Raw genomic sequence first — 14951 nt, 5'->3', positions numbered from 1 at the left:
TAGAAATTTCTGAAGTGGATGTTTCTATATATATAAGGATTATATCTTATATTAATTTAAAATTCTCTCTGTTTAGAGTACAATTATATATGTTTGTTATTTGGACAAACATGTAACTTTGTAATAGTTTACTTTAATTGGTGTCGGTTTACAAGTTAAATTAACATCTTTTTTGTATAACATACATAATTTTATTTTGGACCAAAGAATTTAGTTATGTTAAAACACTATGAAATAAATTATAATGAAAATAATAAAAAATAAATCACGATTTGTTTAACATAAAAGTGGCTATAACTCGGAAACAACTTATTTCCAGACTTATATTTATATATGTAGCTTTTGTTCTCTTTTTTTTTTGGGTCCTAAATCACTTCCTGAAGTGGGGTAGGCAATTTTCCGGACACCTTGTATAATTACCGAAAACCAAAATTGAGAAGGATCGTGATCCAAACGGACTCATTGTCAGTTATGATAAAGAACTGAAATCAAAAGTTGAATTTAGCTTCGGTCCGTTATCTGAGATCGAAATTTTTCGGATCGAGTTCCTGATCTGTAGTCAGAAACAATTTATGATTGCTAATGCATATACATCATACGTATATAAAGGAAAATGTATAAAACGATAAATATAAACTTTTCAGATATTTTCTGTTTTATGATTACGTTATGAAGATAAAATTAATTTCTGCTCTTCTACATAAACAGCTCTGAATTTATTTAATCACTACTTCTGTCGCGTTACTCCGCGAATAAAATTGAGAAATAATTGCTAAATGTACGATGTGCGACATTTCAATAAACAGATATGTTTTATAATACAATAAATAATTTATAATACAATACAATAAATAATACGTGATATATCTTGTTTTTTTTTCAAAATTTTACAATATCACTGCCTTTAACATTACTCAAAGTGTTTGATCGACGGCTAAAACCTCTTGAACGTTGTTCAGGATCATGACCTAGATAACATTTGTTAAGATTAAGATCATTGGAAGTTGTTCCTCTTATTTTCATTTGTATAATTAAAATGAAATTTTACCGAGAAATAAATTGTTACGTCATGCATCGTTGTGTTCGTTAATTTGGACATTACAATTTTTATTATATCAAAATATTTACTTTGTCGTGTAAAAATTATGTTTATCTTTCTGTTTTCTAACATTACATGGATAATTGATCTAAGGCTAATTCTACAATGTGCTTTTTGTTTCCTGTTTCTTGCTGTTTGTCTCCGTTTGTCTCTTACCTTTTTGATCAAGAAGGCAAGAGACAAACAAGAAACAGGAAACAAAAAGCACATTGTAGAATTAGCCTAAGTGATCAGAAAACAATTCAATTGGAACTGTTTAATTTGATATTATATTAGGTATATCTTTTAGTTTACGAGATAAAAAGGGGTGATCACTTATACGGAGACACCCTATATGTATACATATATATTTATGTATAACTATATGCATGTTACTGCATGTGTATGAAAAATAAAGTTCATTTTTTAACAGAAATTGATTAAGTTAAAGTAATAATCTTTTATTTATATTTTCCTACATGAAATTCTCTCTCTCTTTCTTTCTCTTTTAATGAAGTTAAATGCATTTTAATTACTTTTTTTAAAAGTCTGTTATGTCCTAAATATCAACTGATAATAACGTTATATTAATAAATACGACAATTTGTCACTCAATACGTAAATGTTATGTTGCCACCGCGATATGCACAATATCTCATGCTGAGGACGAGAAAGAGCATCAACGGGCGGAAGACAGATCGAAGTAGACAGGCACAGAGTACAGAATTACTACTTTTGTAATTATAATACGTTGATCGTATTGCATATAAGTGGAAGCTTCGTGATTAATTAACATCCTTTTCTTCTTTTCTACCGCGCATATTACAGATTTGGCGACAAAGATGGGATGGGCCATCAACAACGAAGCTTCCACTTATATATAATAAGGCCAATAATATTAACTGTAAAACTGTATAACTCTCAAAACAACCCAATGAAGATTTCAGAACATATGCTGCACTCGTAAATAAATAATGCGAGAATACTAAAGGTCGGTGGAATCACGGCAGTTCAAATGTCTCACGTTTGTAAGTGGGTTGAATATACAGGGTGTTTTATAATTAATGAAAAATTCTGTCGCATAAGGGTAGAATGGACTAAACTGAGAAGAAAAGTCCTGTACCATTTTACAATTTTCGGAATATAGTTAACGAGATATTAATTTATAAAAATATTCAAATTCGCCCGGCCTATCGCCAAATGCAAGCGCGCGGCTGGATATGATCGTCCAACGAAGCGCGCCGCGTTCGCCGTCGCTAGGCACGCTTTTTGTTTATAATAAGCGGCAATGGTCGTCGCTAGACAATGTCCATTGCCGCAGAATTTTTCATTATTTGTCAAACACCCTGTAGATGTCAAGATCCGGACAAAGTTATTTTCATTGGATGATAAGCAGAATCTCACGTTTCACGATCTGATCAGGAATGCAATCTCAAACAAGATATTATAGTGAACGTCTCAAATACACAGGATTCAGTGTCAATCTGCAAATTTTCATGTAAAAAGAAAAAACAACGATTTTAGACTGACCGGTTCGACAAACTTGATCTTAGGAAAATCTCTATCAACATACCGTTATGAAATTGCACGACAAGAGGCACATGATCCAATCAGAATTCTCCGACATATTCATTGACACTTTTTCGTTGTATGAAGACAAAAGTTAATTTGTACATAAAACCAGAAGCCATGCCAGTGTTCCGAGCAAAACGTCTAATAGCCTACGTCATCATTGAATGACGATCGGGAATTGAAACGCTTCCAGAAAATGGGTATTATTTCGCCAATCGAATACTCGGACTGGGCAGCATCCATCCATTGTAGTGACAAAAAACATAATAGAGACATTCGCATATGTGATGACTTAACTCTAACAGAATTTGATTAAGCACTAATTGTAAGTGGAGCCGCATCATTGTTATTTCCAATATTACATCATATTTTCGCAAAACTAGCGAACAAAAAAATATTCAGTGTCACCAACCTATCAGATGTTTTCTTGCAAATTGAAATGAAAGAAAAATCAAGAAAGTATTCAATGATGAATACACATCGAGGTTTATTTATGTACAATGGCTTACCTTTTGAAATTAAAGCACCTGTCAATTTTCAATGGAGCATGGATACTATGACTGCAGGACTATCCGGCACAACAGTCTACATAGACGACGTACTGATAACAAGTGAAAACGAACAGGACATGATCAAAATCTACCATCAAGTCTTTTACAGCGAATTTAGAAATTTGGATTTCACTTAAGTTGTAAAAATGTAAATTGCACATGAAACAAATCAAATACTTGGAACAGATTATTGATGAACAAGGATCCATTCAGATTCTGCAAGAACAAAGGCAATCGTACAAATGTCGATTCCACACAATATAACCCCATGCTCTATTCGTATTCATATCGTTAATTTTTATGACAAATTTATCAAGAATATGCACAGATGGCGGAAACTAGTTGATGAACTCCTCAAGCACAAATTCTCAATGGAAATGGTTTAAAAAATGTCAACAATCTTTCAACAAGTCTAAGAGCATACTTCAGTTGGATCTCATGCTGACACATTATGATCCGAGACATGGAATTATTAATTCTTACAGGCGACGCTTTATACAGGCGGATTATAGAAGCACATATTTTACGTTTATTTCTCCATGAAGTCATCAGACTTATTTATCATGCATCTCATAACCACAACGGAAAAAGCATGGTCAGATAGAGAAGGAGGGCCTCGCTTTAATTTTCGCAGTTACCAACCTTTATTACGATATTTTAGCGAAAATTTATCTTGCAAACAGACCACAAATTCTTATTAATTATGTTTAGTTTTTGTAAGAACATAACAATCTATACAGCAAATAGGCTCCAATAATGGACCCTATTTCTCTATTACTGAGAGTTTATGATTTTGACATAGAGTACGTTAAGAAACAATAAATTCTTACATGCTGATATATTGTCAAGATTAAGAATAATCAAAATGCATAAGAAAAAGATACTATCATCGCTGATACTATTAAAGCTGATTCCTCAATTAAGCAAATATTGCACGAATTCGCATAGTACTATAAATGCAGGAATGCATAACTCAATAACATTTATGTCATAAGATATTTAAACGATGTCTTTTAGGTATCTTATGCAACATGCATGTTATCTGAGAATCGATGGATGTTGGATGTGGAGTGACCGATTCCAAAACAATTTCGAACAAGAATCTTGAAACTTTACAAGGCACACCCAGGTATGGAAGGCGTGAAGTTAATATGGCGAAATTTCGTGTACTGGTGATCGAATATCGATCACGACATACAACAGTATGTTCGAGAACACTAGGTTAAAGCTGCGAAAACACCAACTAGAGGTCTACTACCTTCATGACCAATACCGTTGGGCTCATGGATCCAAATTTATATCAACTTTATGGGAACAATACACAATACCTATTCCTTTCTCGTAGTAGACGCAAATAGCGAATGGTCTGAAATTATCGATGTGTAAACTGCTGACTTCGTAATTTCCATTTTCGAAGACTTATTTCTTCATTACTTATTTGCATTCTATTCTGCAATTTAATGGACTTGTTGTAATGGAGAGGTTTGTCAATACCTTTAACTAAGTGAAAAATGGCTTATTAAATTGATGTCGACTCGATGTCAAATCGACAGTCATTTCTTGAAAAGTGTTACGTAAAAAAATTAACGCAAGAGAAAACAAATCTAAATATTCTTGATAAACTTTATCGCATTACATTGAAATCGTAGTGCCAAAGAATAGAAGGCAAATCTCCCGTTAAACTGATGTACGGGTGAAACCTCAGAATATGCTTGGATCATGTTGTAAAATGTATGCGCTGTAAAGTGTATGCGCGAATACAATAAGTTCCACCCCCCTCCCTGCAGGGAGGGGGCTCTATTACTGAAAAAAACCTAATTTTTTGGTGTGAGGTAGTTCTCGTTTTGCGTGGAAAGTCGAAACCCACATGCATTAATACAATCATAGAAGTCGACCGCCCTTTTGCAGGGGGAAGGAGAGGTGAGAGTTGTTTCGCGTGGAAAGTTTCTAAACAGGGAGAGGTGTAGAATAATATTTATTACCGTACATATACATATAGCAGAAATAATACGTTAGTTTTGAAACTTCTTTGTTAATAACTTTTTAACGAAGGACGAGCAACGACTGAAACTTGTTGGAGGTTATTCAAGGTCATGACAACATATGTCAAGGCCATCGCGGATTGCTCCCCTTTTATTCTGCAGTTTTACCACAAATTCAATTAAAATGTAATAAATATAACAAAAACAACAATGTTAATGGAATCTATATGAGATTACAATAAATACGTTCATGATATATTATATTCGAGTTGCAAAGCTTCACAATATCAAAATTATCAAAGTCCTCAGTTACTCTCCCGATTTTTTGTTCCGTAAAGAACGTAATATTTTAATTGCCCCAAAATCAAGCGAATCATCATCATCTTTTTGTTAATATTAACTTTAATAAGAAAAATATACTGATATGTATTATTATTTATATATACTATTATAATTTTCACAATATGTTTTGTTAATAGTTAAGAACGAAAATAGATTTTCGTCTTTTATTGAACAGGAGATATTAGGAGAGCAACTAAGGACTTTGGTGAATTCGATATTGACACTTTGCAACTCGACTATAACATCTTGGTAATTATTGTATACATATATATAATCTTATATTTTAATTCCATCAACTTTATTATTTTTGTGACATTTATTATGTTTTAATTGGATTTTTTCTTTTTCTTCTTACGTTAGACCTCTGGCCTGTGTTATACCTTTCTCATATGCTTATGATGTGTACGCCAATTATTCAATTGCCACAAAAATTTGGGGCATACAGTTTTACAGTTCCAAATTTTTTGAGAGGTTAATTGGATTTGCTCTTTTTGTATATATTTATATGCGACTGATGAAGACTTTTGTAAGCTCGAAACGTCGAAAGTAATTTCACTCGAAATTTTAATGTATCTATAATATATTAAATTTTAATTATTTTTAACATCTTGTATTATGAGCTTTGGCCAAATTTTATTATTAGAGTTTATATTGTATTAAAATCATAATTTGAAGATTTTATTCTTATACTATACATTATTTAAATGTAGGGAAACTATTTTTTGTTTAGATATACAGGGTGTCCCAAATTCACCTGACAGATTTCATGAACAAGTAGAGCGGAAAGTAAACTGAGATGGAAAGTCCTGTAACATTTTATAATTGTCGTAATAGTTAATGAGACATTAATGTTTAAAGATTACCGAATACGTGCTTGGTGCGCGGGGAATGGAGTCTGCCTGACAAACGCCCCGCGCCGCGCACACCGCCGCGAGCCTCTAAGGCCCGTTACACCAACGTGAGACTTAAACTGTCTCTGTCTCTCTTTCGACTTTAATACAAGATAGATAGAGTTTTAAGTAGAGCTTAAAATCAAGTAATGTTGGTGCAACCGGGCCTTAAAGTCATGATTTGGGTGGTGCGCTTGCTAGGCCATCGCCGCTCCCCACTGCCCGCACGCCGAGCTACCAATGGGCATACACTCGGCAATAGTAGGTCGGGTAGACGCACGTATTCAGTAATTTTTAGACATTAATATCTCGTTAACTATTACGAAAATTGTAAAATGATATAGGACTTTCCGTCTCAGTTTAATCCGATCTATCTGTCCGCGATATTTGTCAGGTGAATCATGGGACACCCTGTATATTTGAAATCGTTTATATGTAATCTACATAGAAGCAGCTTGTAATTTATAATACAATTTTTTTTGTTTTTTATATAGGTTTGTAGAGTTTTCCACAGCTATTTGCGTTTTTTCTTTTATTCTGGATAAGGACTTTTTGTTTTATATAATGAAAATGAAGAAAATGGAAAAGTACGAAATGCATATTTCATCGGTATTGCAGTCGACAACAGCATCCCCTTAAGGGGATCCTAAAGTCGTCTGTATTACCGATTCAGTAGGACTTCACACATACGATTTACGTGTCATTCACATATCACTACACACTACTGCATCAATATCGCACGCACACGTACGTACAAATTTTTTAACTAACTAATCTTTTATATTAGATATCTAAGTCTAATTTTAAGAGCACAATATTGTTTGTTCATGTAATCCTCATTTTTTATTTGGATATATACTTGAAATTGTTTATATCGTGAAGAAATATGTAATCTGCATAGAAGCAGCTTGTAATTAAAATTTTTTTGTTTTTTTATATAAATTTTGTAGTTTTTCATAGAGCTATTTGCGTTTTTTTCTTTTATCAAGTCCAAATCAAGATTGTTTTATACATACAAAGTATAAAAGTTGTATATAGGTGTAAAAGTTTTATATAAAGTAAATATTGTTGCGAGTCAGAAGTTAATAATAAAACTGTAATTTTTCAATTTTTCTTCATTTTTGACATGAAATCGACTGGTTTGGACTACATTATCGTTTATACACTTTAATTGTGGAGAATGATTTTTAAATCTATAAAAATAGTCAGAAAAAATTATTGGAAAAATAATCAGTAAAACAGACGACTTTAGGATCCTTAAGAGCATCTACGACATTTTATCATATGACAATGATATAGAAATTTTGTAAAAATGTATTTTCTCTTAGGCATTTTTTTTGACTGCGCTGCTCCTCTTCATCACTTTCCTGACAGTAGCAGGTAATGCTACCATCTTTTTCATCATCATATACTTCAAAAGATTTCGACGCTCCAACTACTTGGTGATCAGCTTGGCGGTGAGCGATTTGCTGGTCGGTTTAGTGGTAATGCCACCAGCCATAGTCTATCAAGTATCAGGTGATTGGTACTTTGGTTCTATCTCGTGTCACATTTGGCTCAGTGCCGACGTGCTCAACTGCACCGCCAGTATCTTCAATCTCTGCATGGTTTCCATAGACAGGTGAGTTAATCATTTAATGATCCTCCATCAATATTCGAGGAATTATAGAAGAGACACTGAACAGCCAGGAATCAAATTTTCATGAAAGTTGACGTGTTATCGCAAGTTCCGTTGATTAATGTTCCTACCGGATATGCATTTCAACATTGTAGAATATAATAGCGTTTTCGACCCGATTGGGTTTGCACTAATTTGAGTTGGATAATGTTCTACTATTGATTGACGTTATCAGTAGGGGAGCATGCAACGTAATTAACATTTTTTTGTTAATATTAAAGGTTTTGGCTGATTATGAAACCGCTAAAATATGAAACGAAGAGGACGAAAGTACGGATGTCGTTGTACATCTTTATCATTTGGTCACTAGCCATGTGTATTAGTCTGCCGCCTCTTTTAACCATGGGAAATGAATATGAAGAAGTACAAAATGGACCCACGCTTTGCGCACTTTATCAGCATTTTATCTACCAAATCTACGCGATTGTAGGAAGCTTCTATATTCCACTACTCGTCATTATTCCGGTAGTATATTAAATAAGTAAACTTAGGCAACCAAATAGTTTAATGTAATTCTATTTATATTATTTATATAAGGTATCCTAGAAAAAAGTACATGTTTTCACTGGCAAATTTTTTAAATGAAAAGTTTTATACCGAAAAATGTCGAGGCTATAAACGATTGAAGTTTGCCAATAGCGTATGAAATTTGCGCGGTTGCGAAGATGCCCTCGTACACATTGGCTCACTTTTTAAATATTGATAATAAATTAAAATTGATGCGTTTATTGTAAAAATGTCTAGCTGTGTATGCTGAAATTTAATTTTCCATTTTAAAACGTAAATAATCATACAGGTTAATAACGCTTAAAATAGAAATTTGTGCATTAATGATAATATAAAGTTTATTTTTACATTGAATAATTTCATGAAAAAGATTGAATATAAAATATTAGCAAAATAGCAAATAATCAGAAAATGTATCACAAATATTAATCTGATATTAATACATATATGTATATACATAATAAGTTGTTGACACATGTTTATTTAGCAATTACAATGCAATATTAAAAGATAAGAAAAATGGTGTTATAAAAAAATATGCTCTTGAGATTAAAATAATAATAATTAAATAACAGGCGATTAAGAACAATTATGTCGCGGCAGTTTGTTCGTTACATCTCACAATTTATTTCAAATTTTATTCTTAAAATAAAAGTCGGACATTTCGGCTACATTCAAGACATTATCATTAATGAAATCCAAACAATAACAATTACTACTTATCAATTACAAAGCGCAGTCGCATTAGCATCGGTTCCAAAATGCAGCAGAATTAATTTCTTCAATTTAATGTTTAAAGGGAGTAACTGTCAATTAGTTATTCGACTAAATGAGCGCCACTGCAAACTGTGACCGCATGTTGATTAATAAAATAAATGTAGAGGTATATATCGCAATATTAATTTATAATTACAAATTGCAGGACTCGCTGTATTGACCAGGTCCCTTATTCTTGTAAACAAATCGTATACGAATAACTTGATAAATACTATGGAATATTATAGTATTTTCTTAGTTTTTTTTTCGTATACATATATATATATATATATATTTTAACGTATATATTTTCAAAATTCATACAATTAGGTATATTATTCTTTTAAAAGTAAGATATTTTTATTTTTAGAATATCTTATTTAGATAAAAATAAGTACGTGTAAGATAACTAAATTTTACAAATTTTAAATGTTTTCATATTCATACATGTTTTACACATTTTTCAGATTCATACATATATCCTAGCTCGCCATATCTATTTTCAGGGTTACTTCGACCAATTCTGATTAATTTTAATCGACGATTAGTCTATTGCAACTGACCAATTACATTTGTCAACGACAGATATGATCAGTCAATTCTGTTGGACTAACCATCGATTAAAGTTAATCAGAGTTGGTCGAAGTGGTTCTTAATTACCTTCCTTGCCATATTGGGACCTGTGAAACTTTGTCATGCTCTTTGAATTAAAAGCATATTTTTTAGTTTTGCACATGCAGAATTGATATATCAAAGTAAGACAGAAATATAAATAAAAATCAAATAAAATTTTTTTTCAAGTAATTATAATTAATTAAACAAATTTAGGTCAAAAATTGAATTCTTTTAACCTGGGAATGGATCTGTGTGATCTTATGGAAAGTCAGGGACGAGATACAAAGCTAGATTTAAAACAGATAATTCAAAATTCAAAATTTGCTAGTTTATTTTTAGAGTTGAAATAATCAATATAATCTCATTTTTAGGCCGTATTCCGATACAAATAATAAGTATTATATATAATAATAAGTATTAAAAATCTATAGTATAATTTTTTCCTTTGAAAATGTATATCGGAAACAACTTATATTTATCTCAACTTTATTTTAGGGAACTTGTTTCAAAAAAATCGTTTCAGGTAAAATTATCTGAAAATCATGGATGAAAATTCATAATGTTGCAACTTTTGTTCTATCCTGTCTGATAGAAAAAATCTTACTTAGGAAAAATTAAACTCCATCTATCGGACGTGCTCGCAGTCATATATATAAGACATTGTAATATTTGAACGACATTGCATTGTGATATATCACATTGTAATATTTTAATCAAATTACTGTAATATTATATTGTAATATTTGACAATGTAACATTTCAGTGATATTTTTGTAATATATTATAGTATTACTGTAATATTAATGTAATATATAATATCACTGTAATATTACATGCTGTAGGAGTTTTTAAGACAAATTTAATTTTATATCAAACCTAATATCAAATTTGTAACATTATTTGAAATAGTAGTAGTTATATGTTATATGAATAGTATTAAAGGTTTTCGAGAAAGGATAATTACAACTTGCGTAACTTCATCTTAAAATAGTATAAAAACTGCTGCGCGTAGTAACTTTTTAAAAAAGAAGAACTTTGCAGAAGTATGTAAGCAATTTAAATATTTGCTTAGATAAGGGAGTTACAGTTTGTTTTTATTAATGCTCTTACAGCATGAAATATTGCAGCAATATTTTAATAGTGCGCAATATTATAAAAATTACAGCAATATTGCTGTAATATTGAAATTTTAATGTTTTTATTGGAAATATTGCAACAATATTGTGAGATATTGTAATTTTAATATTTTGTAGGAAATAATATTGCTGTAATATTATAATTCAACACGTAAGTACGCGATCCCGTCACAAGATGGACATGCGTCTCGTAAGAAGAAAACGTCAGGAGAGGTCTATAAGAAGGCGTATGTAAAATGAGTTAACGAGTCTCTTGGAGATTCCTAAGTTCTTTCGAGTGTGCTTTCTAAGAATATTTATTATAATTTTATCATGTGTATTTTTGAATGTAAGTCTAAAAACAATATTTTAGCAATTAATAAAATGGATTAATTATTAAAATATTGCATTATGTTGCAGAAATATCTCTGTAATATTATTCTAAATATTATAGAATTATTACAAAATATTATAATGTTTTATTTTTGTGGAATATTATTACAATATTGCAGTAATGTTTTATGAAATATTGTAGTCTTTCAAAGTAACATTGCTACAATGTTGTAATATTGATTGTCAATCTTAGTGTTTGAAATACAAACTATAAAATATTTTTATAGGCTCCGATAAGTACAAAATATGAAATACAATTGTCTTATAAATACTGTTTTTCAAATTAAGTATTTCAAATACGTGCACAGCTCTGCTTGTAACAAGCTTATCTGATTCCATATACTCGTGTATTAAGCGACATTGTCAGATATGGCGACTAATTGAATTTGTGATAACAAATATATGTGTAAGATTAAATGGACATGTCTCGCTATTATATCGCACTGTAATTGGCATTAATAATTTAAGAAATAATTACTCTGCTTGAACGTTAATTGGAACAAAGTTCCTTACCTTTTTAGAGACATGACTTCGCATCTCGCATAACTGCAACTCTAACATTCTCACACACATTACAGTTTCTGCTACTAGTAGGGTGACTATAATTGTTACTGAGACGATAATTTTTTATCGAATGTATCATAAATACGCGTATATATTACTAATTGTATTGCAGATAAACTACAAACTATTCAATGCCGCGCGCGATAAATCTGCCATGAATTATCAAGTGGGTCGATTTGACATGGAATTGGAGCCCGATGTTAATTCACCTTTCGATCACCATAGGATCATGTGTTCAACGAGCTGTCCACGACATTCCTATAAGAAGTGTGTAAGGCTGACCAGCCTACCAAATACACATATAAAAAATACCATCGCATCTACAGTAAGTCGTATATGTTATGTATCTTTATATTTAACTTTTTTAAAGATAAAATTCGAGGTAATTTAAAAAATTATTTTTAATCATAAATACAACTAATGTGATATATAATTTAGAAAAATTAGAATAAAATTTACAAGAAGAAATTTTTTACAATCAAGATAAAAAATTTCTTCTTGTAAAAATTAGAAAAATTAGAATAAAATTTAGAAAAATTAGAATAAAGAAGAAATTTTTTACCATCAAGATAAAAAATTTCTTCTTGTAAATTTTATTCTAATTTTTCTTAGTTTATTAATGATCAGGTAGATGCATTTTTTAAATAACTTTCAGCGGTCTTATTTATTATTTTAATATTCTTAAAAACTTTAAGCAATATTATTTTTAACGTAAAATTTCTCGTTCTTTCAGAATCTGTCATTATAATTTATCAAAAATAAAGTAAAAAAAAAAGATTATAGCAAATTTTTTTTAGAAAAAACGTGATTTGTTATTCTTAAATTTTTTAAATCGGTATTTATGCGTAGAAATGGCATTAGAATATATATAATCTTGAAAAATCAAAATATTATTTCTCCACAGATCCTAAAGTTGAAAACAGAGATTTTAACAGAGATTTATAATTAAATTTTGAGGGGGTATAAAATTTCCAAATGTATCTTGATTTTTGCTTAGGATTTTCGGAAGCTCAACACATCACATATGGAAAAATAGTTAAGATAAATTTTTTTATTATTATTATTAATTATGAATACTGCATAATGCATCATGGATGTATACCGTATACATATGCATATGTTACAGAAAAATCTATCGGATATAATATCACGAAAAAAGTATCACATTTTTCAATATTTCGAAAAGTATTATTATTGTATGAAAAAAGTATTTTATTTTTTAATTCTAAGAAGCATGTTAAAATTTTCAAAATAGCAAGAACACTCACGAAAATCAAGTATCTCAAAGGAATAAAACGCTGATCACGTTCACATCGTTTATTCCGGGTAATTCTAAAAACGGGCGTAAAATTAAAATTATAAATATATATCACTGATATATACATATGTTGTACAAGTGTAACAAAAAAGATTTTGATTTTTTATATTCTCTTATATACGATATAAAGATTTTCTCAAGGTCCTGAAATAAAAACTAAGATATTTGAAGTTTGTGCCTCTAAAGAATTTTAATCAGCTTTACATGTGTGTGTGAGCTACAAAAATATTAAAATTTAAAACAATTTGACCAAAATTTATTTTCCATAAGATTTGTGTAAGGTTTTTTTTTTATTAAAATAATGCAATATACATATATATATATATTCTTACTAAAATTTTTTTCTCTTTTTTTTCTTTTATATGTAAATGACGTTATTTACTGAATTATTTTATTACAGAGCGAAGGTAACCCAAGGCGTCACTTCAGCAGCGAGCGCCGAGAGAGTCTTATGCGGAACATGTTACAGAAATCAATAAGAATACTGAGAACTGGTAACAGTCGGGTCTGCATTTGTAATAAACGTCAGCTAAGGAGAAGAAAGAGTGAACGAAAGGCGAGCACTACCTTGGGCATCATTGTTGGTGCTTTTATTGTTTGCTGGCTACCATTCTTTATGTTAGCACTAATTAGACCATTCTACAAACCTGATGCTATCCCGCATTCAGTATCATCCCTGTTCCTTTGGCTTGGTTATTGTAACAGTGCGTTGAACCCAATCATCTACGCGATTTTCAACAAGGAGATTCGTAAACCATTTATTTTAATAATGTGCTTGCGCTGGCGCAACATCAATGAGTTAATGCGTGAGGAATATTACCAACGACAATTTGGTGAACGAAGGACAAGAAATGAAATTAACGGCGGTAATGACGGTACAGAAAATACCGAGCGGGCGGATCTCGATGAGCCTAACCAAAACATCGGCCACAATAATCATGATATCGACAATAACAATCAGAACGTTAATAACAACCAAAACATTGACAATAATAATCAGGATGTTGACCATAACAATCCAGATATCAGCAATAATAATCAGGAAATCGATGGTAACAATCAAGACATCAACGATAATAACCAGGACATTGGTAATAACAAACAAGATATTGATAACAAAAAACAAGAGCCTGATGATAGCAAGGTTATAGTCAATAAAAATCAGATTATCATTGACATTGTCAAGGAATCGGAGATATCCCGCTTCTGATCCAAGGCGTGTTCCTCTGATAACGAGGATTATGGTATTCAACGAGGATCATCGTCGTACTGCATGGACATCTTTCAAGTTGTCGCTGAAGTTCATGCACCTTGTATAACAGAAACTCTTGTGTGATCGATCAAGATGGATACCAAGCATGTTCCAGAAGATCTAGTGGCGTTTGCTCTGTATAATATTTATACATTATTTAATTAATAATTTACTTTCTGTTACTATTGTTATTTCCCTTTTAGTACAGATATCATTTCATCATTTTTTTGTTAAAATGGTTTATTTTAAACACATGTTCTACTTCTTTGTCATCTTCTTGATTTACTACATTGAATTTCGTATCGTCCTTTGCTATTTTATTTCTTTTAATTGATAAT

The 14951-nt window shown here is 30.9% G+C and overlaps 1 protein-coding gene across 1 annotated transcript in view; it reads left to right on the top strand.

Moving 5' to 3' along the window:
• 5-HT7 (5-hydroxytryptamine receptor 7) overlaps positions 1-14677 on the top strand; it is a 39343-nt gene extending 24666 nt beyond the window's left edge. The window contains exons 3-6 of the mRNA XM_018551374.1: positions 7744-8036; positions 8315-8558; positions 12156-12368; positions 13762-14677. Coding sequence (XP_018406876.1) covers positions 7744-8036; positions 8315-8558; positions 12156-12368; positions 13762-14571 — 1560 coding nt within the window. The 3' untranslated portion in view covers positions 14572-14677. The remainder of the gene's footprint in view (positions 1-7743; positions 8037-8314; positions 8559-12155; positions 12369-13761) is intronic.
• Positions 14678-14951: the final 274 nt, after the last annotated feature.

Source organism: Cyphomyrmex costatus, unplaced genomic scaffold (assembly GCF_001594065.2).
Source record: "Cyphomyrmex costatus isolate MS0001 unplaced genomic scaffold, Ccosl1.0 scaffold14, whole genome shotgun sequence".
Taxonomy (NCBI): domain Eukaryota; kingdom Metazoa; phylum Arthropoda; class Insecta; order Hymenoptera; family Formicidae; genus Cyphomyrmex; species Cyphomyrmex costatus.
Note: the sequence above shows the minus strand (reverse complement) of the source record. Positions and strands in the feature narration are given on the sequence as shown.